The sequence below is a fragment of the Sprattus sprattus genome (assembly GCF_963457725.1).
Source record: "Sprattus sprattus genome assembly, chromosome: 4".
NCBI classification, from domain to species: Eukaryota; Metazoa; Chordata; class Actinopteri; order Clupeiformes; family Clupeidae; genus Sprattus; species Sprattus sprattus.
The window spans coordinates 35,234,571-35,261,477 of record NC_137923.1 but is presented as its reverse complement, the minus strand read 5'-3'; the positions used below and the strand labels follow the sequence as shown (position 1 = coordinate 35,261,477).

At 46.9% G+C, this 26,907-nt stretch overlaps 1 protein-coding gene across 6 annotated transcripts; it reads right to left on the bottom strand.

Annotated features, from left to right (window-relative positions):
* Positions 1-1,962: 1,962 nt before the first annotated feature.
* On the bottom strand, positions 1,963-26,092 carry ctnnd1 (catenin (cadherin-associated protein), delta 1; the record flags this gene model as incomplete). Of its 6 annotated transcripts, none has more annotated exons than XM_080838012.1 (20): positions 26,031-26,071; positions 18,989-19,140; positions 16,416-16,487; positions 16,073-16,198; positions 15,355-15,632; positions 14,201-14,476; positions 13,631-13,883; positions 13,002-13,224; positions 10,987-11,185; positions 10,168-10,285; positions 9,821-9,974; positions 9,133-9,150; positions 8,460-8,525; positions 7,615-7,742; positions 7,117-7,267; positions 6,519-6,714; positions 6,037-6,227; positions 5,856-5,909; positions 5,646-5,725; positions 1,963-4,379 (listed from the first exon to the last, which is right to left on the bottom strand). In XM_080838012.1, the coding sequence occupies exons 2-20, from the start codon at positions 19,133-19,135 to the stop codon at positions 4,371-4,373; spliced, it is 2,739 nt and encodes a 912-aa protein (XP_080694138.1). In that variant the 5' UTR covers positions 19,136-19,140; positions 26,031-26,071. The 6 variants fall into 6 exon arrangements, with proteins under 6 accessions (XP_080694138.1, XP_080694135.1, XP_080694136.1 ...); XM_080838009.1 differs by lacking the exon at positions 1,963-4,379 and adding an exon at positions 5,015-5,074; XM_080838010.1 differs by lacking the exons at positions 1,963-4,379; positions 26,031-26,071 and adding exons at positions 5,015-5,074; positions 25,755-25,832.
* Positions 26,093-26,907: the final 815 nt, after the last annotated feature.

Below are 26,907 nucleotides of genomic sequence, written 5' to 3'. Positions count from 1 at the left end.
TCCTCATGCTCCCTTGGGCCCAGCCCCTTCATCTCTCCAGAGTAGAGGTAACTTATCAGCTTCAGCAGGGCCTGGGCCCCAATGGTCGGCACCCTGATCAACCTTTTCTGGCCCGCAGGGAAGGAAAGAGAGGTAGAGAGTTCCCGATAAAGGAACGGACTGAAAGCAGCCAAGATGCAGCTATGAACGGGCACAGACATACCTGTGGGGGGAGAGAAGAGTGTCTGAGGAAGGGTGTGCACAGGGTGGGTAGATCATGGGATTCTAGATCACTGTGCATGTTGCTTGTTTCTGGCTTTTTTTTTACCATGCTAGTGATTTACAACTGTACAACATTTGTGATCAAATGCAGGCAAATTACTGTAAATTCTGATTTGTGATCCTTCTGTGAATTCTGACTTGTGTTCCTAGCAGAGCATTTAGGGCCAACTGATTGGTCACACAAGAGAAGCTTCAAAAGTCAGACACTTTTAACTCATTCATCCCCTCTCTCCCCTCACCCTCTGTCTGTAGCAGTGTATCACATAGGATGTTGCAGTGTTGTTGTCTCTGCAGCTCCCCAAGAAGCTGGAAAGCCACACCGGGTTGCGCGTACCGCCACATCTTCCCAACTTGTCTAAGGGGCATGGAGAATGACAAGATACAAAACAATCATTTTGGTGTTGGGCCAGCCTACCGTGTAAAAGATATGCCCCGTCACCTGACATAGTAAAGAGTAATCTGGGCCAGATGTGTCATCTGCTCAATGGTCATTGTTACAAAACCTCGACATTGCAAACTTTTTTTTCCTCTCAAGCCTGCTTTCATGGACCAACACTGCCTGCCTCAGAAATTCAAAACACAGAATGTGCTAATTAATGTTCTCTAATCATGTGAGTACTTCCAGGCGCGCTACATGCCTTTAAATGATAATCGTGACTGATTAGCAGTGTATAGTACCTGCAAGTAGTCAGGTCCGACCAGTGTCGAATTTAATGATGAAGTAACATTCATGATCTGATAAGCAACAGAACAATTTATCCACCCAGGAGGTCAATAATCCGCTGCAGTGACAGCATTAGTATTTCAGACAAAAACATTACCATACATTGGAATTTAACAAGAGACGGCAAATAAATCCCGTCTAAATAATTAGGAAAGGTGGAGCATGTTGACAATGAAAGGAACATGCTAAGTGAGCAATGAAATTAACAAGTGATTCAACAAGTGAATAACCAGCCTAGGAGGGTATATAAAACAGAAATGGAAAACAAATGCTACATGCCACCTAAATAAACTAAAGACAAAGGAAGCATGTTCAAATATATTTCTTGTCTTAATTGGTCCAAAGGATTGGTAGAGCCGTCACACCTAGCTATAGGTAATCCTCTTTTCAATATCCATTATCACTAGTGCTACCAATATGCACGTGTTTTCTGTATAACAAGCGCGGTTTGAAAAAAATCCTGAAAAAGTGGAAAACATTTTAAATAATTTCGTTGATTCATAATATAACAAATAACGAAGATATTGCACGTGTAAAGATTCCTTAGCTGAGGGCGTCCATTTGGCTAATATTAGCTGAATGATTGAGCATCTTTAAATGTACTTGCTAACAAAGTTACCTACCTTCGAGCTTTTGTTCTAAAAGCTTCCTTTTTATGTCTTATCAGCTATTTTACGCCAGTAGGAAAAGACTCAGACAAAGCTCTCCTCTTTGACTGTGCTCCAAACTTACTTTGAAACTGCTTGACATATTGCTAGGGTTTTACACGTGCTGACGTCTGTGACCCATCAGTCACTTCAACATTTTCTAGTTGCTCGTAGTTGACGCTAGAGGGCTCATGTTAAACGATTTGTGGATAAAAAAAAAGAAAAAAAAAAAGGAGGATTTGAACACAGCCATCAACCCCAACCAAATCATGAAACGTAACCCATTCACATTAGTACTATACATGAATGAACTAATAAAGATCAGGGATGTTGAAAAAAATCACTTTTTATTAAAAACAGTATTGCTAGTTACATATTCCATCCATGAAAGAAAGGTGCAACTTTTAAGAGCCAAGGCAAACAGAGATTACATCTTTCCTCTGGAATCATGTTCAGATTAGTGTTGCAGAATCAGAGCAGTAAGGACTGACGAAAGGTGACATGACTTTTTTTCTTGTTTTGTCTTTAATTAAAAGATATAAACCATAAATGCATTTAATTAAAAAATAAAACTGATTGCATATGCATTCACCCACAGCACCCTCAGAAAAAAAATATCCCCAAAATCATAATATAAAAAGGAAAAGAACATAAAACCAAGAGGAAAATAATTAAACTTAACAAATATTCTCTTGTATATATAGTTAAATGTGCTTTTATTTTTAATCTAAATACCAAGCTAGAATCAAAAATCTTGCCCTTGCCGCCATCTGACTGAGTGTTATTGCATTTTCCATATTAATTCAACAGATTCTTTAAACTCTACTTCCCTCTTCACACCCAGCGTCACTCTGCCACATCACTTTCAGTAATACATAAGAATGGCCATCGTGACACAGCTTGCTTGCTCTATGTGGGCCAAAAGTCAAATGACTAGTGTTAAATACAAACATGACTGAAAACATGGAATTTCCTTTAAAAACAAATAAACAAAACAAACCAAAAAACAAACAAAAAAAATCAATAAAAAAGGGTAAAAGCAACACAGTAAAATATTCCCCAACTCCTAGTGCTATCCATTCAGTAATTATCTACATCAGACTTTTTGTTACTGTGCATTTGGATTATGCAGTCTAAGGAACAAGCACTGTACTTCTAGGAACTCAAGAAATAAGCAGGGTTACACCCCCCTCATCTGAAAACCACCAGCCACTCCAAAACAAAAATGGCTACTGAAGACAGAATGCAAGCAAAACCACACATTAGGAGCAGTTGTAAAGCACCCCTGCCGTGCCCTTCAGAAAACCCTTTCGCACACTCACACACACACACACACACACACACACACACAAACAAACAAACAAACAAAAAACAACCATCCATGAGTGAGGCACTCAAAGACATTACAGCGGATTGTTGGATGCGGTCACATATTTACACATTCATGTATATTCAGACTTTGGAAAAGAAAGCATACTGGGTCAACAATCAAATCTGCTGTTTGCCCTTGCATAAGACAGAACTGCTTAAGAAAACTGAGACTTAGGTCCCGCATCATCAAAGCACCCAACGGCTGTAATCCATTGCGTTGGCGCTTTTTTCCCCAGTGCCTTCCTCCTATCCATCTCATTGATGCCCTTCTGACATGGTCTCCTCAAAGACAATGGAATGTTGGGCAGAGCTCCTCAGGCGGTTCTATGACAACAACTACCAACACAGCTAACCAGTTGCAAGGCAGGAATGGGTTGCAGTGGTCATCTGGACTGAATTGGGGCGGGCGGGCAAAGGCTAAGATTACAACTTGGCCCTTGCTTCTCTCCCAATATATATATTTATATATATATATTAAATGTAGTGCGGAACCATGAATTCAGTTTTGCGAGTGTTCTATGTACATTTTTCAACCCAGCGCCAGCAAATGTAGATAGCCTTTGGCACAAAGCCAGTCATTGGTGTGACTCGGAAAGCCAGATAAACTAGGAGTTAATTAGCAATGCAAAATCAACACTATACAACTAATCCATACATACTGTAGTAGGCTTCTAATGACACTCCCAACCACCGGAAAAAAAAAAGGAAAAAAAACAGAAATGACAATTAAAAAGAAGAGAAGGAGGATTGTAAGATAAAAGGAACTTTTAGTTTCACATGAGGAAGGAGTCCCTTGTGTGTGTGTCACTGTAGTGGTACAAGTTAGAGAGTTTGGTCATGCTAGTCACAGCTCAGTCAGGAGTCATCTTAGTGGAACAGGTTGTGAGGAGAGTCAGTAGTGTCACAGGAACCTATGTGGAGGTAACCATGGTAACCATCCATGCAGAGTGGCATCACTGACGGAGGGAGGGAGGTAGGTGGGGGGGGGCTTTAGAGTGGTCATGACTTACTTTTTCATGGATGGTTGGCTTGCTATAAAAAAAAACTTCAATAGCAGTTAGGAGTAATGGAGGGACAGAGGAAAGTGAAAGAGGATCTCCACCTCAGTGTTGTAGTAGGTCTGGCATGACTATTCATATGGAGTTCTGTAGATGGTGAGAAAACAAAAGAAACAGCAAAGTTGTATAGTGTCTGTGTCTTAGACAGTGGTCCTCAATGGAAAAGGGGATTGGCATTTGAAATATATGGAAAGAAACAGAGACAGAAAGAGATCGAGTGTCTTGTCTTGATTCACTACTGGCTGTTGTCCCGAGTTCAGCAGGGACAATAGGCTGGAAGGGGGCGCTCTCCTCGAGTAATGCAGACAATCAGTTTTTCTGTGGAGAGAGGAGAATGATTAGTAGAGAAATGAGAGACAGAGAAAAAAAAAAAAAAAGAAAGCAAGAAAGACTGATAACAGGGTCTACATCAAGTGTGCAGGGTTGAGATCTAAACTCAAAGGAGCACAGCACCAACTAGGCAAACAGGTCATGAGGAGGTTTTGCCTGTCCTTTCTCAGAGTGTGCATATACAGTACAAATGCACAGCTGCAGCCACTCTTGCACTGCAGTCAACTACAGTCGACCAGGCAGCCAAAGGGGATAACACAATCAGAAAGCATGTGACTGCAGGCCACACGACCTCAACACACGCTGTCAACAGAAAAAAATAAATAAATAAAACACAGCGACACTGCAGGACCACGGCAGACACACATACACATACGCACCAACACAACGCACACAGTAGGGAAGGGAGACACGTGTTAAAAACACGGCGATCAGGTTCACCACCACAATATGGAGGAGGATTGACAGAGGGAGGACATATCTCTCTCATGTGGGCCACACACACACACACACACACACACACACACACACACACACACCGAGCCCGTGCAGTGGAAAAAGAGGCTGGCGAGACACACATACCATGCTGGATCATGCACTGTTTGGGGGGGAGGGGGAGTGGCCTAACCGTCGTAAGAGTCCAGCAGAGGCATAGAGCCACGCCTCTCCCCATACATCCCTCCCTGAGAGGGAGAGAGCCAAGGAAAGAGAGCGAGAGAAATACAGAGCGAGAGATAGAGAGGAGGCCAGGGAAAGAGAGACAGACAAACAGACGGACGGAACCACAGAGTGGCAGATGATAAGTGTATGACATCGAGAGTGTGAAAGTAGACAAAGAAATAGAGTGTGAAAGTGACAGAATGAGATCGGGTGAAAGATGAACAAGAGAAGTGAGAACAAGTTAGAAAAAGCATTGCAGAGTAGAGGAGAGAGAGAGAGAGAGAGAGAGAGACAGACAGAGAGAGAGAGAGTTGGGGAAAGAGAATAGTTGAGGTTATTCTGGTTAGTTACAGTGCGGTTGTAAGGAGTGTTTGTGCAGGATAGTAGTGAATAAGGAATCACACAGTTCTGTTAGGTAGGCACAACATGATGTATGCCAAGTGTCTGCATGTGTATAACTGAAGCATCAGGAGAGATGTTTTATGTTGAGGGCATTTCCAATTGAGCCTTTTAGGTAGATGCTTTTTGGAGAAGTGCTTCAGAGGATGTTGTTAGGATACTGCCTTAGTATGTGTGTGTGTGTGTGTGTTGCACCTGTGCGGTGTCTCTGTCCGAGTCTAGGGCGTTGTCCAAAGTGTTCCTCCTGCCTCTCTGGTCCAGTGTAGAGTATGCGTCTGATGAAGCAATTACAGAAGACATTCCAAGTGTTACATTTGTTTTTTTGTGCATGGGTGTGGGTGTGTGTGTGTGCATGCATGCATATAGGTGCATGTAGCATACATATTAAAAAGGTAAGACAATCACCTGGTCCCATGTCATTCAGTGGAATCATATCTCTCTCACGGTCTTGCTTGCCTCCTGAAAAGATGTCCAAAGGAGATCATTAATTTACTTCCCAGACTGTGTGTGTGTGTGTGTGTGTGTGTGTGTGTGTGTGTGTGTGTAGTAGTAGTAGTACACATTAGACAGGCTGGTTGATCCTCACCCCTCTCGATGAGGGGCAGCGTGCTGTCCTCATAGCCCCCGTTGCTGCGTGTGGTGGTAGGGGGGTTGAGGTTGACCATGAAGTCGGACTTCTTCCAGCCGTCCTTCTCCAGCGTACGCCGCAGCTCCTTGAAGCCCCACACGATCTGCAGCACCATGCCTGCGCCGCGCACCTCACGCTCCGAGCGGTTCCTGGGGGAGGAGAGGAGAGTAGAGGAGAGGAGTCAGACACGGCCTCTGCTGCAGCAAGCCTGCCCTGCTTCCCCAGCTCCCCTGAGTAAGCCCAAAAATACTTAGAAAACACGGAGAGAACAGGGTCATGGCCAAACACACACACACACACACACACACAGAGCTGAGAAGCCCTTCACTAATCTTTCATACCTCACACTCACATTTAAGAGACTTCCCTCTCCTCACCAATGTGTGTCCTCATAAAAACCCAAAAGTGCTCACACACACACACACACACACTTTTCGTACCCATCCTTGTTGATGAGCACGAGCCTCTCGATCCCCTGGGAGGCACGCAGCGTCTTGGCGGCGTCCAGGCTGGAGCCTAGCACCTCTGCCAGTGTGCTGAGCACCGACACCACCGTCTCCTCCGTCAGGCCGCGTACCGGCTGGCTCTGGCCACCGCCCGGCAGGTTGGCCACCAGGTGTGGCACCGCGTGCTTCCCTGCAGGGAGGAGGAGCGGTGATGAGAACCAGTGGCCAGGAAACATGAATGGCCCGTGATACAGGTAAACCACAGCAGGCAGAAGTGTCTACAGCGGTCACATCCACCATCTGAACAGTGGCGTCAGTGGCACTCTTCATGAAATGAACACACCGGATTGAGTTCATCCAGAGCATTAGTATGACACGGATTTCAATCCATACGTTTGGGAAATGAAGACATGCAGAGCAGGGAGGTATAGGATTGCCAATCGCTGGCATAATGCACAGATGTATGAAGCCATCAGGAACTTCACTGGCATGCAGAGTTCAAAACATGTAACCTCACACACACACCACACACACACACACACACACACACACACAGCTGTGTCTGCGCTTTATGGAGGGAGGGGAGACTAACCAAGCAGGTCACGGTTGCGGGCGTCGATGGCCAGGTTGCGGAGTGATCCAGACATGGCCCGCACCACACGGTCGTTGCCATGAGCCAACAGTTCTGTCATGATGGGCAGACCCTTCTCCTGTCGCATCACTGCCCGGATATAGCGCCCGTACTGAGGGGGGAGGGAGACAGAGGTACAGTCAGATATAGCGCCCGTACTGAGGGGGGGGTGGGGGGTGGTGGAGACAGAGGTACAGTCAGATGTGATATAGCGCCTGTACTGAGGAGGGGGGGGGGTACAGTCAGATGTCAAATGCACAAATGAGAGGGAACACAGGCAGAGGCCAGGAAAGAAATCACAAGAAGGGACTAGAAAAAGATTTCTACCCTATATTAAGTAAAGCTTCCTCATTTGAGTCATTTCCTCAGAGGCATTTTGACACGGACAGTGACACTATTCCTATCTATGGTAGACACACACACACACACACACACAGGCCTAGCAACGAGGGCACTTACACTCCAGCGGCCGGCACACAAGTTCTGCACGGCTCCAGCGGCGGCCTCCAGCACCGAGGGGTTCTTGCTCTCTTTCAGCAGCGAGGTGTACACGCGCACCACCTCCGGCTGGTACAGCAACTCATAGCCTACACACAGAGTGGAAGGGCTTACTTAGGGGTGGGCTTCTCCAGGGGTCAGCTGGTTAGTTTAGGGCCATAATCATATTATCAAGGCCAACCTCATATAATATGGTAAGCTAATGACTGACTAAGCTATTCATATGTTCAATCACAGTGATTTTTAGGTCCTGTCCACACAAACCCTGGGAAATCTGAGGGGGCCAAATGGAGAAACAATTTTGTTTGAAAACCTTTCTGCATTTTGGTACCGAGGCAGAACATTTGGAAGACAGTAGGAAAACAATAGTGTGAACAGAGATTTTTTTCAACATAAAATCACCGTTTTCAAATGTAACCAGCTAAATGTGGACGCAGTCTTGGTGTCGAGTAGCCTATTATAGGAGGTTTACAGTTCACCTAGACAACAGCCAAGAGTCTGGATTTCATTGCCAGTTGATGCATGCATGTAACTAGACAATAAATAAAAGTAGCTTATTATTAAATTCTTAAGAGCTAAGTTCTTAATGTAGGAGGTCCAAAACTAAAGCATCCCATCCTGCACAAAAGAGCTGTGTGGCCCAGCCAGGGTCAAAGCCCGACAGCTGAAAGACAGAACTAAATGACTGGACCCTAGTTAACTTTTAACTTAAGTGCAGACGAGGAAGTGCTAAAATGAAAATACAACACACCTCAACCCCTAAAGAGAAACAGAGTGCCGTGTGAGGGCGACATTTCACCATTTACCTATAGCAGGGCTGGTCCTCTTTGGAATTTCAATCATGTCAGAAGTTCCATCATCATCCTTCCTCCCTGGACAGGTGATGAAAGAGAGGGGGGAGAGGAGGCATTAAACTAAACATCCCAGGTGAACATATACAATGACTGCACAAGGGCATGGGTGAGTTCGACTACCACAGATCCCAGTTTGCTTAGTGATGTGCACTGGTTACACAGACACAATGAAACTAAGTGCAAGGGTGTGTGTGTGCGTGTGTGTGTGTGTGGACGGGGTCTTAATGCTCATGTTTAGCTGATTTTATTATGCGCTAAGGAATAACTGAGGTGGCTAACACCATGGCACATAGGCCAAAACTGATTAAATTAGACAGTTAGTGAGCTGGCTTTCAGCTTAAAACTAAATGTTTAAATCAATCAAGCCAACAGAAATCACCAAGAAAAAAATCAATTTAATGCTATTAGCGTGTGATAGCTGTGACATACAGGTAAACAGGTTGACTGCGTGGCATCAAAACACAGCATTGATCTTCAATTTACTGAGGTGACGTTTCCGTAAATTATTTCGCTGTTTGTATGTCAGAGAGGTTTACGAGTGGAGGGTGTGAATGGCAGCTCTGCAAGCATGATAAAGAAAACAGACCCCAAAAGTGGAGATTTCAAAAGAAAGACAGCAGCTTACCTTTGGAAAACCACTCGTCTGGATCAGGAGCAGATGGGGAAGAGGCAGAAGAAGAGGAGGAGGAGGAGGAGGAGGAGGAGGAAGAGGGGTTGAGGAACGCAGGAGAGAGGGAGAGACGGGGCGAGAGAAAGACATGGCAGGGAAGACAGTATTTCAGTATGGAAACAAACCAGCAGCAGTTCTCCCCAAGCCACCCACACAAACACAAACACACAAGCAGGTCTCCAAAGAGTCCACACCAATGCACTGACACAGCCCAAGAACCTGCCCCAGAGCATGCACACGCCCACAGGAGCCCAGACACGTGGAGCTGGCTATCGGACCATAGCATTAGAAGAGCCAAGTCTGGGACATTCAAAGATATTTGAATTCAAATCCCCAGCAGGAGGACACATAATTACGTGCAGTGGTTCACTAGACTGGGACTGAAAGCTTCGGCTGAAATTAATCTAAGTTGGCACTTAAAAAAACAGACACTAATGTGACATACACTAATATTATGTAGAGAAAGACACTAATACGGCTGTAGAGAAAGACACTTCACTTTTAGCAGGAAAGGAGAGATGAAGCTTTGTCTTATAGATTTTTCATATATATTCAGCATGGTCATACATCCATCAACAGTAACCCTCTCTCACACACACACACACACACACACACACACACACACACACACACACACACACACCTTTGCCCTTGCGGGAGCTGAAGCATCCGGTCTTCTGTGTGGGAACAGGCCCTTGGTTGACTGGCTGAGCCTCCTGGTAGCGCTCACAGTTGGGCACCTCTCTATGCACCTGATAGGACAGGTTCCTCAGCAGACACACGCTGTTCTCTATCAGCTGCACAAGAAAGGAAGAAACACACCCATATGTGAGCGAGCGAGATGGTGAGGACCGCTCCAGACATCTACACCTGAACATCTAGGCGCAATGGTTTTGATGGAGGTCAGCAAAATACAACATCTAGGGTGCACCCACATTTATCCCAAACCCACCAAAAGTTTGAAAATAAAAATAAACCAAAAGCACAAACTTTGTTGTCGACGGATTTCATGTCGATCTGTGATTGAACGATGTACATGAGAGAATCGACCAATCCGTTGCACTCTCGCAGCTTCCTCCTGGCCTCACTGCGCTCTGAGCTCACGTTCCTGAGAGAGAGAGAGAGAGATATTTAAGTTTTTAAAACGTATAAGGAAGAGAAAGGGGAGATGCATCGATCCACAGTAACAATAGACAGTTAAATGGGGAGAGGAGGAAGATGGGGGGGGGGGGGGGGGGGGGGACTACTTTGGGGATTAGAGTATGTGGCCTTGTTGGGATGTCATTAGAGTGAAGAGCTTTGGGTGCCAGTGAAAAGAGTGCTTTCCAGCAGCGGAGAGAAGCAGGCTCCCTGAAAGAGGGGCACTCAGGGGAAATAAACGGATTCAAAAGATCACATTTCCCTCTTTTGTCCCACCATACACTCCCTCTCTCCGCCTTTTCACACAGCCCTAGAGCAGGACCCTAACACACACAAACAGCTCTTCTCTCATACACACACACACACACACAGGCCATTGACTCGATGTGACGGGCCAGAGGCATTTCCTCTTAGCCTTCTTCTATTTCCTGTGTGGTGTAGCTTTCGCACATGGCCATACAGCAACTCTTCCGTCTAGTGCCGTTTTTCATCCCATTCTTCCTCTCTTCCTTCGATGACATCATACTCTCCATGTCTTCCAGAGGGCAGCACAGAGGCAGCTTCCGTAATGCCACTGTGTTGTTCTCTCACCCTCCCCTCTCTGTCTTCCCTCCATTCTCTCCATTCTTTTACCCCAGCCAACCTTCTGCCTCCCCCCAGCTCCCTCACCTCAGGCAGCCGGCTGTGTTGGTGAGGGACGTCTCCCACTCCAGGTGTCTGGGCTTGCAGTTCTCCTCCCCCCCTCCGCCGCCGCTGCCCCTCTCCCAGCCCGAGTGGGCCACCATCACCTCGTCTGAGAGCGCGTGCAGGGCGTGGTCCACGATCTCCATCTTCACAGAGTCGTGAGACGACAGGTTCCACAGGGTGCCTGAGGGGACAAGAGCTCAGAGGTCAGTGCTGTGATGCTTCATGTGTCAATTAAGAATGGTGTCCCTTATATGTGACTCCACACACACACACACACACACACACACACACACACACACACACACACACACACACACACACACACACACACACAATTTGAGTAATAACCAGACATTGTCACCTTCCATTCTGTGATTGAAGCTAATCAAAGGCAATATCAAAGCTGGCTTTAGAGGAGAACATCTTTTGGGAGGAGTACCAAATCTGCTTATTTGGATGACACGCTGGCGTAAGATCAAGTTCTGCTATGAAGAGGCCACTTAAATACTCTTCCTGTGAACTGGAGTGGGGTCAGGTTTCATGACACTTCTGTAAGCAGCGGTTTTACAATCCTTGCGTAATAAAACTGCAATGACTCACAAACTAATAAACATGGATTTTGCAATATGGGCCATTCCATGCAGCAGTGGTCACAAGTGAGGCATGTGGCATGAGGGGTATAGTTTTCCTGTGCTGATGTCACTGCGATATTACAGATGTTGTTTACCTGTGATTGTAAGGTGTGGCTTACCGGTGAAGGTTGAAGTAGTGCTGAAGTGAAGGTGTGACGTAAGATGGAGTTGTAGCAGTAGGAGTAATAGAGGCGGGTCATATCTGATGTCAGTCAGGTGTAAGAAGTGTGGTTTACCTGTGATTATGTGAGGTTAGGTATAAGGGGGTCTGGTTGACCTGTGATGGTGGGTGTTTTTCAAAGTCAAAGACGAATCCTTGCATTATCAACGATGCAACATTAAATCCTGCCGAAGGAAAGTTTCAATGTCTAGGAAAGGGGACTCAAACTGCCTGCCCGCGGGCCAGATCTGTCCCGCTAAGTGATTTCTCCCAGCCCACCGGCTCCTCAGAATTTAGCAAAAAGTTCCATTGATTTGAATGGGCCACCCCAACGTTTACAGCTGCCAGTGGCAACAGGTTTTGTGCTTCTTATTCACATCTTTCATATCATTCCGCAAGTAGTTCAGTCATTTAACGTAATGGAAACTTAATTGAAGTCAGCAAGTAATGGGTTGCTATGCAAGTAATGGGTTGTTATGCAAGACCTGGAACTTTCAAAATCTATCTGCGTGAAGAACTATTTTCTTAGCTTTAGTCATGAAATGGCAACAAAACCATTAAAAAAAAAGGTATTTTGGAGGAATGTCTTCTATCGTTTTGACAAGTAAACCGAATAATAGAAAAAAAAGTGATCTTTTGATTCTACCAAGGACTGAGTCCTTAGTTCAGAGAATCAAGGATGCAGTTGAAGTATCCTCTGCGTTCTAAAAGCACCCACAATCTTATGCTAACATACGAGAGCCTTTAAAAAAAAGTGGCACGGAATTTGAAGGCGGGACCTTTTCATTGACGCACACCTGCATACTTGCTAGACTGTTCCATTGTTTGATCTTAGAATGATAGGAAGGAGTCTGGACTAGCTTCTGAAAGACCCTGCATCATTCAGGTGTAAGAAGTGTGGTTTATTGGTGATGGTGTCGGTGAGGTGTAAGAGTGTGGTTTATTGGTGATGGTGTCGGTGAGGTGTAAGAGTGAGGTTCACCTGTGATGGTGTCGGTGAGTGTAAGAGTGAGGTTCACCTGTGATGGTGTCGGTGAGTGTAAGAGTGAGGTTCACCTGTGATGGTGTCGGTGAGGTGTAAGAGTGAGGTTCAATTGATTGGTGTCGTGAGGTGTAAGAGTGAGGTTCACCTGTGATGTGTCGGTGAGGTGTAAGAGTGAGGTTCACCTGTGATGGTGTCGGTGAGGTGTAAGAGTGAGGTTCACCTGTGATGGTGTCGGTGAGGTCTTGGTCGCGGGTCTTGCGCAGCAGACGCACTAACGCAGGGATGCCGTCGCAGTTCTTGATGGCAATCTTGTTGTCAGGGTCGCGGCCGTACGAGATGTTCTTGAGTGCACCACAGGCTGCGTGGTGGACCTCCTTCTTTGGGTTGTCCAGCATGGAGACCAGCGCAGGGATACCCTTCATGCGGCGCACCTCCGTCTTCACCTGAGAGAGAGAGAGAGAGCGAGAGAGAGAGAGAGAGAGGCATAAACAGAAAGGGTGGCACGGAAGCGAGAGAGAGATAGAGAGAGAGAGGCAGAAACAGAAAGGGTGGCACGGAAGAAAAAAAGAAGAAAAAAAAGGGGAGAGAACAAGAGTGAAGGAAAGGGCAAACAGAAAGAGCGATAGAGAGGGTGTGTCGGAAAGGAAAGGAGAGACTGATTAATCCCCTAAGTATGATTACAGCACACACATGCAGCCTAATAGAACTGCATGAGAAACATTAATCATGCTTATGAACATGAATGTGAGCAAATTTATTGAGAAATGTGCTCAAGGCCACAGATGTAATGCTGTGTGTGCGCTAATTGATGCACTTTCACATCACTGTGATATAGTTGAAGGTTTTTACCTTGTCGTTCTTGAAGGTAAGGTGCTGCAGGTATGCGGCGGCGTTGCTCTTGACCGGGTCCAGGCGGTAGTTGAGCATGGCGATGACCTCAGGCAGCTCCGGCTGGCGCCATGTGGTGGGGGCGGGGCCCTTGCGGAGGGTGCTGTCCAGGGAGGCCATGCTGCCCCTCTCACCCGTGGCCAGGGGCGCGCCACCCCAGTAGTACATGTCCCCCGCGGCACTCATGTCCCCGTCCAGGGTGCCTTCATAACTCCTGATACACACACACACAAGACGTTAACTCACAACCAGGAGAAGATTTCAAATGTGTGAGCAAAGCTTTTAAAAAGGCAATGGAACACTTTTCCACACCATAACCGAATCCTAACACGTTTCAAATACTCTCTCTCTCACACACACACACACCACACACACACACACACACACACACACAGTGCAGCCAAAGTTGTCACTCCGGAACACATTCTGATCACATTCTTAAGCGCGTTATAACACATCCACCCAAAATAGAGATTCAGAACACACTTGTATTTCTTCTCAGCCTTACCACACAGCCTCACACTTCCTTACCCTGTTCGGCGTGGTGGTGGGGCGTGCATAGGGATGCCATGGGCTAGACGGGGCATGGTGCTGTAGTGCATAGGTGGGCCCATGCCGTAGTCGGGGTCGTCGTAGCCCAGGCTGCGCTGGTCGTCCTCCAGGCCGTAGGGCTCGGGCACAAAGCGCTGCAGGTCCAGGGCACTGCCCATGCCCATGCGCCCTACCTGGGGCTGCGCTGCGTATGGGTCCAGCTGAGGCCGGCTGTGCGCCCGGTAGCTGGGGTCCAGTGTGCGGTAGCCATCAGGCCTGAGGGACACAGAGCAAGCCAGGGAGGCAGGAGAAAGGAGAGGGGGAGACAGAGAGAGAGAGAGAGAGGTAAGGGAAAAGGGAGGCAGGAGGAGGGAAAGGGAAAGAGAGGGAGCGCAAGAAAGAGTGAAAGGACAGGAAGAGAAAGAGGAGAGAGAAAGAGAAAGAGAGATGGGGTGGGATTTAGGAGATGCTCTACTGTAAAGCTATCGAGGAGTTGGGTGAGGCTTGGGATGAGGTCACTGTTTGTATGAGAGCTGGACGTCCAGGCCTAAGTCAGCACTGCAGCCACGCTATTTCAGGGTGCAAGCAGTGAGCGAGTGAGCCCTGTGGAACGGAACCTCAGCAGACTATGCTCCTACAGCTCTAGTGCATTTCTATTGTGAGTGAGTGAGTGGAAGAAGACACATTCAGAGTCAAGCCACACTGTTCCTTCCATTCCTTTAGGGACCTATACAAGCTTTAAAAAGCACCTGGCACAACGAGCACAGTGCAGGCAGCAGTGATTTATATCCCTATGGTTGCCTGATCTGGAGATAGCCCTTCTAATGACGAGGCAGAGAGATATGCAACACCTTCCCTCCAGCTCAGTATTTCTACCAAAGCACATGTCAAATCAACACCTCACATCACACCGTCGCTGGATCCAGACCCTAGCAGGGTTTCATTTCACTACCTCTCAGCTCAATGGGAGTGAAACCTTCTCTGAAGAAACACCCCTATTTTAGCTACTGAGATTTAGTTTCTTCAGAACATGTTTATCTAGAGTCATTTGCTTTGTACCATCACAGAGCTGATGGGAATTGTTTACAAACCACATACTGCGCGCACATACGCACGCACACACACACACACACACACAAACACAGGATGCCAACCTGTAGTTGGGGTCCATACGCATCCCGCGGTTGAGGCTGGCGTAGGTGTCTGAGGGTGGGCCTCCGCGGTAGTCATCATAGCCAGCTGGTGGGCCATAGTGGTAGTTTCGGGGGACTGTGGAGGTGGGGTAGTCTGCTGGACCCGGAGGCTGTCGGTACATGGCAGGCCCACCGTAGCCCCCCATACCAATTACAGAGTTGCTGCCATCCAGGGACATGGTGTCCGACACAGACGGGATGACTGTGCGTGTGGTGGTGGTCTTGGTGACCTTCTTGACCTAGTGGAGGTGATACGGAGGCCACAGGGAAGCAACTGATTAGTCAGAACCCATTATAGCTGCTCAAATCTGGATCAGTGCCAAGGTCAGATTGTGTCTTTTGTCCATTTAGACATGGCAGTGGGCATTTCAGTAGTTTATCTTGCTTTGCGTGTTTGATAGTGAGATGTCATTTCAAGGATAGTGGTGCGACAAAAACCACTGGACTTTATTTCCTGCCTTGTTTCAGGCCCTGTCAGCACTTTAACTTGGCTGTGGTAGATAATAGCCAAGAATAGCACTGGCACAGAGGATAAAGTTCTCCTTATCCGCAGTGTGGGTGCGTGTGTGCTAGTGCACAGAACATCCATGTGTGTATGCATATGTAAGTGTGTCATTGTGTCCTTGTGTGAACTGTGAGCCCAGTCAGTCAGTGTTTCTCTGCAGGGGTGGGGTCTTACTGTAGTCTCGGTGCGGCGTGTGGATCCGTCGTCGTGGGTCTCCAAAGAGACGACAGAGGGAGCCTCCTGAGGTTCCTCTACAGTGACCGTCTGCTCAACGACATGACCTGGGTCTAACATCCTGTACTGCAAGACCACAGAGAGAACAATGCTGAGCCACAGCCAACAGAGAGAAGCATTTCCCTCCACACACTCGAAAAACAAATACTCTCTCCAACACACACAGACGGGCAAAAAAGTGAATGGACGTAAGTGCACGTATTTCAACGTGCCAAACAGCTGGAGACAAAGGAAGGAAACCACACACACACACACAACCACACACACAAACAACTACACCTACCTGTGTCCCGTTGATATATCCCTCGCTCAGTTTGAGTCTTTCTAACTCCGCATCACCAGTGACACGCCCGTTCTACAGGAGAGAGTAGGAATAAATGAGCTTAGAGAGCACACACACAAACACACACACACACACACACACACACACACACACACACACACACACACACACACACACAAACACACACACAGGATTATACTCCAGGGGTGTCACAACAGCCAGTGACCAAGCAGTTCCAAACAGTTAACTGTTGGACACATCAGCCACACACAGTGACAGCTGCAGTGGGTTTGAAACAGTAGTACGGAAGTCAAGTGAACACACAGAAAGAACGAGAGACACATGGATGGATGGCTGATGGGAAAATGGATGGACAGATGGTGGACGTGCGGCAGAAGATGATAAGGGAGTCAGGGGAATGCTTGCAGCAGCTTCTAGGGAAATGCTCTTTGGTCTGTGTGGTAAAAGGCATGCGGCCACACACACAAACACACACACATATGCATTTACACACACACGTTAAGTCATTCCAGGCAACATTTTTCAGGGGAGTTGCTGGCCTTGCCACTGTGCTGTGTGAAGTCACATTGCTTTGGTACGAGTGTGTGTGTGGGCGGGTTGTGGTGGTGTTTACCCACTCTCACCAAGACTGGCGGTGAGAAGGAAGGGGGTTTAAAATGTCATCATTTAAACTGTGCCCAACTGGGCCATGAACGTTTTCTTTCAAACTTTAGCGCCATCTCTCATCATGCCCAGTAGAAGGTTGGACTCCAGAAACAACCAAGCAGATCTTCCCTTTCAGAGAGCAGAGTCCTCATGGTGCCTCAAGCACTAGTGTAAGTGTAAGGCTCTCAGAGCAGGGAAAGTGTGGAGAGCTTGCGTGTGTGGACCTGCCCACAGGTAGGGTCTGTGAACTGGCTGGCATGTTAATGCTGTTTAACTATGTCAACAAAGTGGAGATAAGGCTAGTGGCATTCCACAGCCCTGCTGGCCTAACAGGCACTGGCCAGGACTTCGCTCTATGCAAAACGCACTTGGAATGTATGTGTATGCCACTGTGTGTGTGTGTGTGTGTGTGTGTGAAAGAGAGAAAGCACAAAAAAAATAAAATATGACAGATACAGAAACTGCGTGTGTGTGTGTGCGTGTGTGTGTGTGTGTGTGATAACTGGGAAAGTCAGGGTTAAGCAGGAGTGTAAGCCGGGAGTTGGTGTTTGCGTGGGAGCTGGTGTAAGTGAGGTCATTCACACACACACACACACACACAGGAACTGTGGGAGGTGTCATCACCAAATCTTGGGAAAAACTGGGCGTGGTCAACAGTTAAACCATGAGGGGCTGAGTGGGCCGTCACGATAAGCCCAGCTGAGCAAAGACAGACAGACAGGCAGACAAGCACAAGGGAGCCTTCACTCTGACAGATATTCATCTCCTTCTGAGAAGAGTTGAGTAACATCCTGGGAGAGGGTGAAGGGCCTCTGTCTCACCACCTCACAGACTGGCTTCGACTAACTGAACCGGTTTTCCTCTGCCTATGAGCTGCACCATAGTGGTGTCAACAGAGTGTCAGGGGTGGTTGAATGGAAGAGGAGCAGGAGAGAGAGAGGGGAACAAAGAGGAGAGATCTGTGTTTCGTGTAATCCAATTTTTTAAACGTGAGTGAACATCTCTCATACAAATTCTGGAAGCATTTACAAGTTGCCAGGTTGTCATTCCAAAAGCACAAAGCACTGCCAGTTCTGTTAGGAGGTTTGTCATCACACAGAGTAAACCAGCGGCATGCAGGCGCAGTGAGTGAAGATGACCTCCACGGAGGGTGGAGGGGGAGAGAAGAGAGAACAGCCCAGCGGGTGGAGGAGTGGATGGAGGAGTGTGGGGAGCGGATGGTGGAGTGGGTGGTGGAGGAGCGGATGGTGGAGTGGGTGGTGGAGGAGCGAATGGGGGAGTGGGGGGTGGAGGAGCGAATGGAGGAGTGGGTGGTGGAGGAGCGAATGGAGGAGTGGGGGGTGGAGGAGCAAATGGAGGAGTGGGGGGTGGAGGAGCGAATGGGGGAGTGGGGGGTGGAGGAGCGAATGGGGGAGTGGGGGGTGGAGGAGCGAATGGAGGAGTGGGTGGTGGAGGAGCGAATGGAGGAGTGGGGGGAGCGAATGGAGGAGTGGGTGGGTGGAGGAGACTGGACAGGAAGTGATGGGTGTCGTTTGTAAAACCTGATCCACAATCACCATGACTGTGCAGTGTGTGACGGGTCAAGACATTGGTGGGCGATGACAGACACACACTGAGATGGAGAGCGTGGATGAGGCAGGGGTGGGGTGGGGTGGGAAGGTGACATGGAGAACAGGTGACGATGGTTAAATGCTGATATGGAGGGCAGAGAGGAGCGGCGGGGAGTAGCGTTCAGCGGTAAATGATTCCCTACAAGGTTCAACTTGTCATCAAGAGGACTGGGTGCTACTAAAGGGTGTATGGAGGGTGGTGTTGGGAAATGACGGAGCAAGATGGAGGGATGAACCGGATGGTGGTGGAGGCTGATGGAGGGGACATTCGGGGGGGCGGTGGATGAGGGGTGTTACCTGCAGGGTGGGGAGGGGGCGAGGGAGGGTACCCGATGGTCCCACGCTCCTCCTCTCCTCCTCCAGAGCCCGAGTCAGTCGCTCAAACTGCATCTCCTGCTCCCGCACGGAGGCCAGGAGAGACGCTGCATTCTCACAGTGCTCCATACACACTGAGAGAGAGAGAGAGTGTTACACACACACACACACACACACACACACACACTCACTCACACACACACACAGAAACAGAGCCAGCCCGACACCAGTGGACAGACAGTGCGCTAGGCATACAGCAGGCTTACCGCATACTGAGATATAAGTACAGACAGAGCAAGAAGTTACTCATTCAGAGTAAGTAGAGATCAAGAGTGAAGTGCCCAATTATGAAGGAAGGAAAATCCCCCAAGAGCTCCGCAGACAGAGGGTGCATGACACAGACACGCAATGACTCAAAGAGCTCCATTCACCAACACACACCCACACCCACACTCACACAGAGGACAACTAGTAATGCAGGACTTCCATGTGGTCTCCCATACACATTAACCCTCATCCCTACAGACTGGTGTCAATTTGACAGACACAGAAAAACAGAACTAGTCACACACACACACACACACACACACACACACACACACACACACACACACACACACACACACACACACACACACACACACACACACACACACACACACCAAGAGAGCAGTACAGTCTGAGAGAGACACGCCCAGCGCAACACACACTAGGGAGGACGGGGTTAATGTTTGGAAGCCAGACCAAGTGAAAAAGACAAAGATAGAAGTGTCAGAAGGTGGAGAAGAGTTGGCACCAGCGATGCGCTACTGTGGAGAGAGTGTGAGTGCAAACAGCCTACTGCAGATAGAGGTGTGGTAACATAGTGCTGCTGCAAAGCACCTCAGGAAGACCAAGACACACACACAGACAGACACACACACACAGAGCATATGGCTTATGTTGAGCATGAATAAGATATGAGCCTGGTGCTGACTAAGTGTGCATGTCTATGTGTGTGTGTGTGTGTGTGTGTGTGTGTGTGTGTGTGTGTGTGTGTGTGGGCGGGTGTGTAAGCACGTTGTAGTTAAATGGTGTGTGGATGTGTAGAACCACAGGTCTCATTTCCAGCACCACACCACTCAAGCCAGTTCCGGTCCATAGCTACTTAGTGACTTGCCATTTCCTCCATCATAACCATAATTGTCCATTTAAGAGGTCAACGCTGCCATTTTGCTTGACCTAAGAGGGAAACTATGAACTGACAGCTCCAGAGGCTCTCTTGGCTAATAGGAAGAATATCACCTTACTGTTCCTATTGTTGCTTTTTTGTGATAACACTCGATGGGTGTGTCATAACTACATTCATTAAAACTGAAACAGTCAACAGAACAAAACACTACCGAACTGGACAAAAGGTTTTGCCTCTCCATTCCAACAGAACATTGAAAGCTATAACACTGGTACTGTTACTGTCACACTGCCACAGTACACATGTGCTACACAAATGTACTACAGAACAGATGGCAGTGTGTCCAACAGCTATCAGAAGCAAACACAATTATCACAGTTAGCCAGGCTAACTTAGTCCTTTTTGTCATTGAGTTTTGTCTCACCAAGAAATAATAATAATAAAAAAAAAGAAAAGAACAAAATCAGGCACAGCATATATTAGCACCCCTCAGCTTGCTGGTGCAGGACTGTACACAGTGCGATTTGCAGGTGAAGAACCCTGTCGCGTGGAGGAGAAAGCGCCTCAGAGTTATTCTGGGCTCTGTCAGGAGCTGCCTGCACAGAAGGGCTCAGCTGCAGTCTCACAGGAGTCACAACACTTCAGCCCAGCTTCCGTTACACTCGGTATACTTCTGAATTACACGTTACTTTAAAATCAGCTGGTGATGTGTTCAAGGAAGGCCCATGGCTTTCTAGGTACCACGACCAATCTTGGCCTTTTGTTTTAGGCTACATTGTTCACCAACCCTTCCTCATTCTGTGTTCCTGGTAGGTAAAGTGTCTTTTGACCCTTTAAAAACAGACAGTAAAACGCGAAAACAGACAGCTCATGTAAGTCTGATCAGGTAATCAAGTCATGTGTGCCTGTGGTTGGGACCACTGGTCATCTGTGAGCGGCTCATCTACCGAATAGGCTGGGCGACAAATCTCTCCTAGCCATGGGAGTGACCTTTTGACTGGATTTCAAAAGCAAATAACAGCTAAGTGTAGCCTAATGGCACGATGCGAGCAACACAGCAAAATGGCAGCAATGGACTGAGAGGAGCAACTCTCGAGACAAACGAACAAGACAAAACCAACAAACAACACTTACAGAGCCACTGTGTCAACAATTCCACACTCCCAGCGTGGAGGACAAATAGACAGTCCCAATGGCACTGCAAAAACCCACAAGAGGCTCAGGAGACTAAAACAAATCCCACATCAGCCCAGAGCTTGACCTCAAACCAAATCTTAAAATTAAAACACTATTGATTTCAAACAACACTGGAATCACCCCAACCAAGGCCAGACAGGATGACTGTTCTGAAACCACCCTCCCCGTCCCCTCCTCCCTTGCCAGTAATGAATATTATACTTCAAAAAACTTCACCCCAACCCTTACACACACGGGAAATATTTGCAGCTGTCCGCGTGGCGTGGGCCTGAAAACAATGGGATGTGTGTGTCAGAGTGTGTGTGAGATGGAGAGAGAGAGCGAGAGAGAGAGAGAAGAGCGAGAGAGAAAGCAGGAGGGGGGCTGATGCAGTTGTCCTTGAAAACACAGACACAGCAGTGGGTTTCGTCGATGGCTACTGAAACTGTTTTTGCACCCGCCTTCCGCTCCCAGAGCAAACACACTCACACTGAGAAAAAGGCAGGAAAACAGACACACACACACACACACACACACACACACACACACACACACACACACACACACGCGCATTCCAGCTGAAACTGTGGCATGTCAGATCCTGTCTCAGCTGCTCTGGATGACTGGGAAATCCACCCCTTTTCCGATTAGCTCCTATCCCTCTGTTCTCTTACAAATATTTCTCTCTCTCGCTCGCTCGCTCTCTCTCTCTCGCACACACACACACACACACACACTATGATAAGGTGAGTCAGCCTGCATTGTCTGAGTCACCGACTGGTTGGATCTGATGATATGATGAGTGTCTTTCTCTTCCACACACACACACACACACACACACCTATAACCTCTGTCAAGACCCCACATTTCCACACATACTTCTGCCATCCAGAGATGACACAGGTGCTGTGTAAAGCTATAGTTTCTGACCTCTTAAGGCAAAAGCTGCTGTACAGAGATATGTTAAAGGATCCTGAACATGATCTAATAGTTCTACCAATTCAGCTTGAGCAATGAAGCAGTCAGTGTGGTTTGAACAGTCTATTACAAATGAATCTGACAATATTAGAGGTTTTGTGCTCAGGTGGCTACAGAATGGTTGCTGGGGAGGGGGAACAGACTGCAGGGGGGGGTGTTAAAAGTACACATCTGTAGGGAGCTGAAACAATACATTAGTTTGTTTGTTTGTTGTTGTTGTTTTTTTTGTGGGGGGGGGGGGGGGGGGGCACTTTTGTAATGCAGACCTGCCTATGTAGTGGGGAACACCTGCTGGAGCAGGGTTCTTCTGGCTTCATTATCCAGCTTATGACAGACAGACCGAAACACTGGTATTATCCCTAAGCTGTAGAGGACCAGAGTCATTCAATTTGCCTGAACACTTAATCATGTGTCTCCTAATGGGATGGTGCTGGTATTAGATTGCTAAGCCACTTAACAGACAAAATGGCCAAACACCTAGCATAACCAGGCAGTGCTAGCACAGATATGACACAGCGCAAGCACAATGGCTGACAGCAGCTGACATACGTTTCCTTCCCACATAATAAGTGGATGCGGCGGAAGCCTCCACACTGCATACCACACCATACATCTGCAACAGCCACTCAGCAAGGGGTTAGCCCTCACATTCATAACCAGCTGATACGTCTGAAAGCAGCTGTGCCAGACCGCAGGACTACTCAGGCTCCAGGCAGAGAGTAGGCGAACGGCATAAAGCCCTCAGTTAATTAGGAACTCTGAGCCTTCCATACAGGTGCAGGAAAAAAAGCAAGGCATGGACACAGATGACAGTGCACGCACACACACACACACACACACACACACACACACACACACACACACACACACACACACACACACACACCAGTAGTCCTGGCCAGACCATGGTGGACAGAGCTAAAATGCTGGTGTGGCTGGCCCAGATCACCATCCTGCTGACTAAGGGCAAATTTGAACGAGGGGAGCCAAACCGTTAGCCTTGGCTTAGCTCCAGACTAAAGCCTGCCTGAACTTTGGAACACAAACTTCCAATGCTCCTCGGCAGTCAGTCACCCAACAAACACGTTTGTCCCTCATACACTAGTGTCAAGTTAACATCAGGAAGATAATACAGCCATTGAACTCCCAGTCAAGTCCAGGCAAGTAAAAGTTCACTCATGCATGCGACTTGTTAGCCATGCTTCACTTTGGCACATCGGACGAAGCACAGCCAGCTGAAGCATAAGAGCTGTGGCTTGTCAAGGTAAAGTCTGACCAGGAAGTAACGGCTGTCCTCTCAGCTGTGTCATCTGAATGAAACAGCTAACACAAAGCTGAACATTTTGAACTCAAACGATGAGGTAACCAAAGAGAGTCCAGAGGTGAACGTTTCTATTCTCTGAGTCGCCGTCTCTTTTCAAACCAAACAACTCCCTTCCGTGTAGGACGGACACACCCTTCTCGTAACTATAAACCTCTCATTACAGCGGTTCAAAAATGATACGTCTGCCTTAACGGGCACACAGCGTACCAACACTCTACTTTGAATGAAATTACATCACAAGTTCTATATAGGTTGAAGACATGCTGCATAAAAACTCCGTTTAGTCCTCTTTGCGTGTTTTATTTTAGAGGAGGGGGCATGTAAAAACTCGTCCTCGCTCCCTATAGAAAACCTAGGTCAAAGGAGGCACACCCGCAGGACATATGGAATGCACAAAAATCTCAACCATCTTTAACTGTCGTGCAGACAAAAACAGCTTAATTTCTCGGATTCAGACGAACAAGTCAGTGGCGCCGGATCATACTGAAACTCTGTCAAGTGCAGAAGTACCTGTGCAGTTGCCATCTTTATTTGCCGCCTTCACCCAAGTTGATTTCAACGAACGGGTGAATTATGTGTAAATGTTAACAGGGGGTTACGGCGACCCTGCACGAGTGGTTCCATTAAAAACAGAGACCGGACCACGCCTGCCCCTTCCCCCAACCACACACACCCATTCAACAAATACCCACTCAACAGGTTCCTGTCTCTCTCTCCTCACCAACAACACATTACGTCCAAAGCAAGGAGTCGTCGAGTTTCGCCTTACAATACATTAAAACTACGTGTAAGCCCACTGCGAGTCTCGCAAACACTGAGCAGTCTCTCAAACATGTCATGAATGTTTTACATAAAGTTATCTGAAAAGTATATGGGTTCGGCGGAAAACGAACTCAGGTGGAATATTCATCCACGTTAGGCATTTCAAGAACGACCCAGAGCGGGGCATGACAGATACGGCGAGAGGCAGCTAATGTCCTCCTGGGGTCATAAACCAACTTACTGGTTAGTTATTATGTCAACAAACGTACTATTATCCCAGACAAATCCAGCGACTATAAACACATTGTTACTTTTCACCAAAAGAAAACACATTCAACACCGCCCAGCTTAATTAATGAGCTACCTGTTGAAGACCTGCACCGCAGTAGTTACATTTTCAACTAGCATAGACGTGCACTTCCGCGAGCACAGGTGTTCATGGGCTTTGACCTCGCCTCGATTTTGGTCGAGAGCTCAAGTCAGCCGGTGCTCGAGCGGGAGAGCGTCTAGGTGTTCAGTAAACAACTTTGATACAATGTTAGTCCCGCAACAATTTTGACAACAAATGTCTTTCTAACCCACATAGTTAAGATCCCAAGGTAAACCTTTTGCTCTCTGTACAGCACATCTTGTAAAAGCAACTACGAAGATCGTAACAGTGACTGGTAACACACTATCCCATAATGTCTCTGACCATACTATCTGGCATTACTTCGCAAACGTTGATTCGGCCACAAGAATAAGTAGTTGAATACAAATATTAAGAATATGATATGTTCGGCCCTTTTAAATGGGCTTTGACAATTGAAAACCTAAACACGTCGGCAACAGTGTACGGCTCATTTCAATTGCTTATAACTTACGTTACCATAAAATACAACCTCAACGCTTCCTATGCAATGTTAGCGAGATAACACACTGGGTATTTCTCGTGATGAGAACGAATGATTGATATTGACTCGCGTATGGCACGACAACCTTAAACTTCTTATATACGGATAGCATGCTTGAAAACACACAATTGTACGGTTGCTTCACATGGACATACAACGATATGGGACTGTTAAGTGTAGAGCTAGACTGAAACAACTAGCCAAGAGCAGAGTGCTATCTGCTAGCAATCAAAAGTATGCGTTGCGGTAACCACTTGCTAGCTATAGTTAGCTTGCTATCGCTAGCCAACAAGCTAGCTAGCGCAAATCCAACCAACTTCATCGTATGCCCGCCAACATAATTACATTTACGGCGAGAAAGTTAGCGGCAAATTAGATTTTAAATAGAAATCAAACAAAAAATTACACACAAATGACTACAGTTCAGCCACCTAATAAGTCTACCTTTGTCTTTTCGTGCAAGTCCGGAGTGTGGTTCGGGTCTCGGCCTATCGAAACAGGCTGCTATTGCCAGATACTGATTTCCAAGCGGTAGGAAGTGATTGTAATTCCAAACGTTGCTGAACGAAATTAGGGCGTTATAGCCCCTTCGTTCATTCACTGTTTCAGTGGAAATCCTCCAAAATTCTTCTCAATTGTGTAACACGTTGAGCCCATAAAAAGTATTACAAAAATCAAATTTAAATGAACATGAACTTTTGTACTGGTTTTTAAACCCACCTTCCTAGCTATCTTCCTCGCCTTGTTCACTTCTCTTCCCTCTTCGTCGCGACTCCTCCTGTCCTGTCTCCTCCCCTACTTGGAAAAACCACACACACACACTAGCAATGGGAGGGGTAGACTGCTACCGTAATAACAGAAAGCACGTCCCGCTTTTTTTCCCCTCTTGCATTTTGAAGGCCTACCTTCAAGTTTGCGTGGTCTTTCTATGGTTAATAATGAAATAAAACCGACGTGGACCTAGTTTGATATGCAGGGACAAAAGAAAAATGCCTGTTTGGTCTACATTAGGCTACAATGTCACCCCACCAGTGTCCTTATACTTTACGTTATGCCTATCAAAGACAAGTTCCTGAAAATGCCCTCTATGCAAGTCTAACCCAATCCATCTCCAAAACACACCTTGACATTTGGCTTGCAATCAATCAATCAATCAATTCATTTTTTTGAGCAAGAGGAACACTGTACATTCATGAACATTGAAATGTAAATGCACCCAATTATAGCCTAATGGCTAGTTTCCATTGGCAGTCCCCCTGCCAGAGTGAAAAAGGCTATACAACCTTAAAAAAAAAGAGGCATTTACGCATACATCAAACATAACATTGACAATAAATAAAATACAAAATAAGAATACATTAAATTAAATTAAATTAAATTAAATTAAATTAAATTAAATTAAATTAAATTAAATTAAATTAAATTAAATTAAATTAAATTAAATTAAATCCCTGGCTGACCAAAAGTCTGTACTTATGGAGGACTGAACAGTGATGGTGCGATTTAGGTTTTTTTGTCAAGTATTTTGAGAGCCTGTTTGTAAAGAGACATGACTGGTTTTGCACACAAAGGCCTCTGAATCAAAGCCACTGAAGTG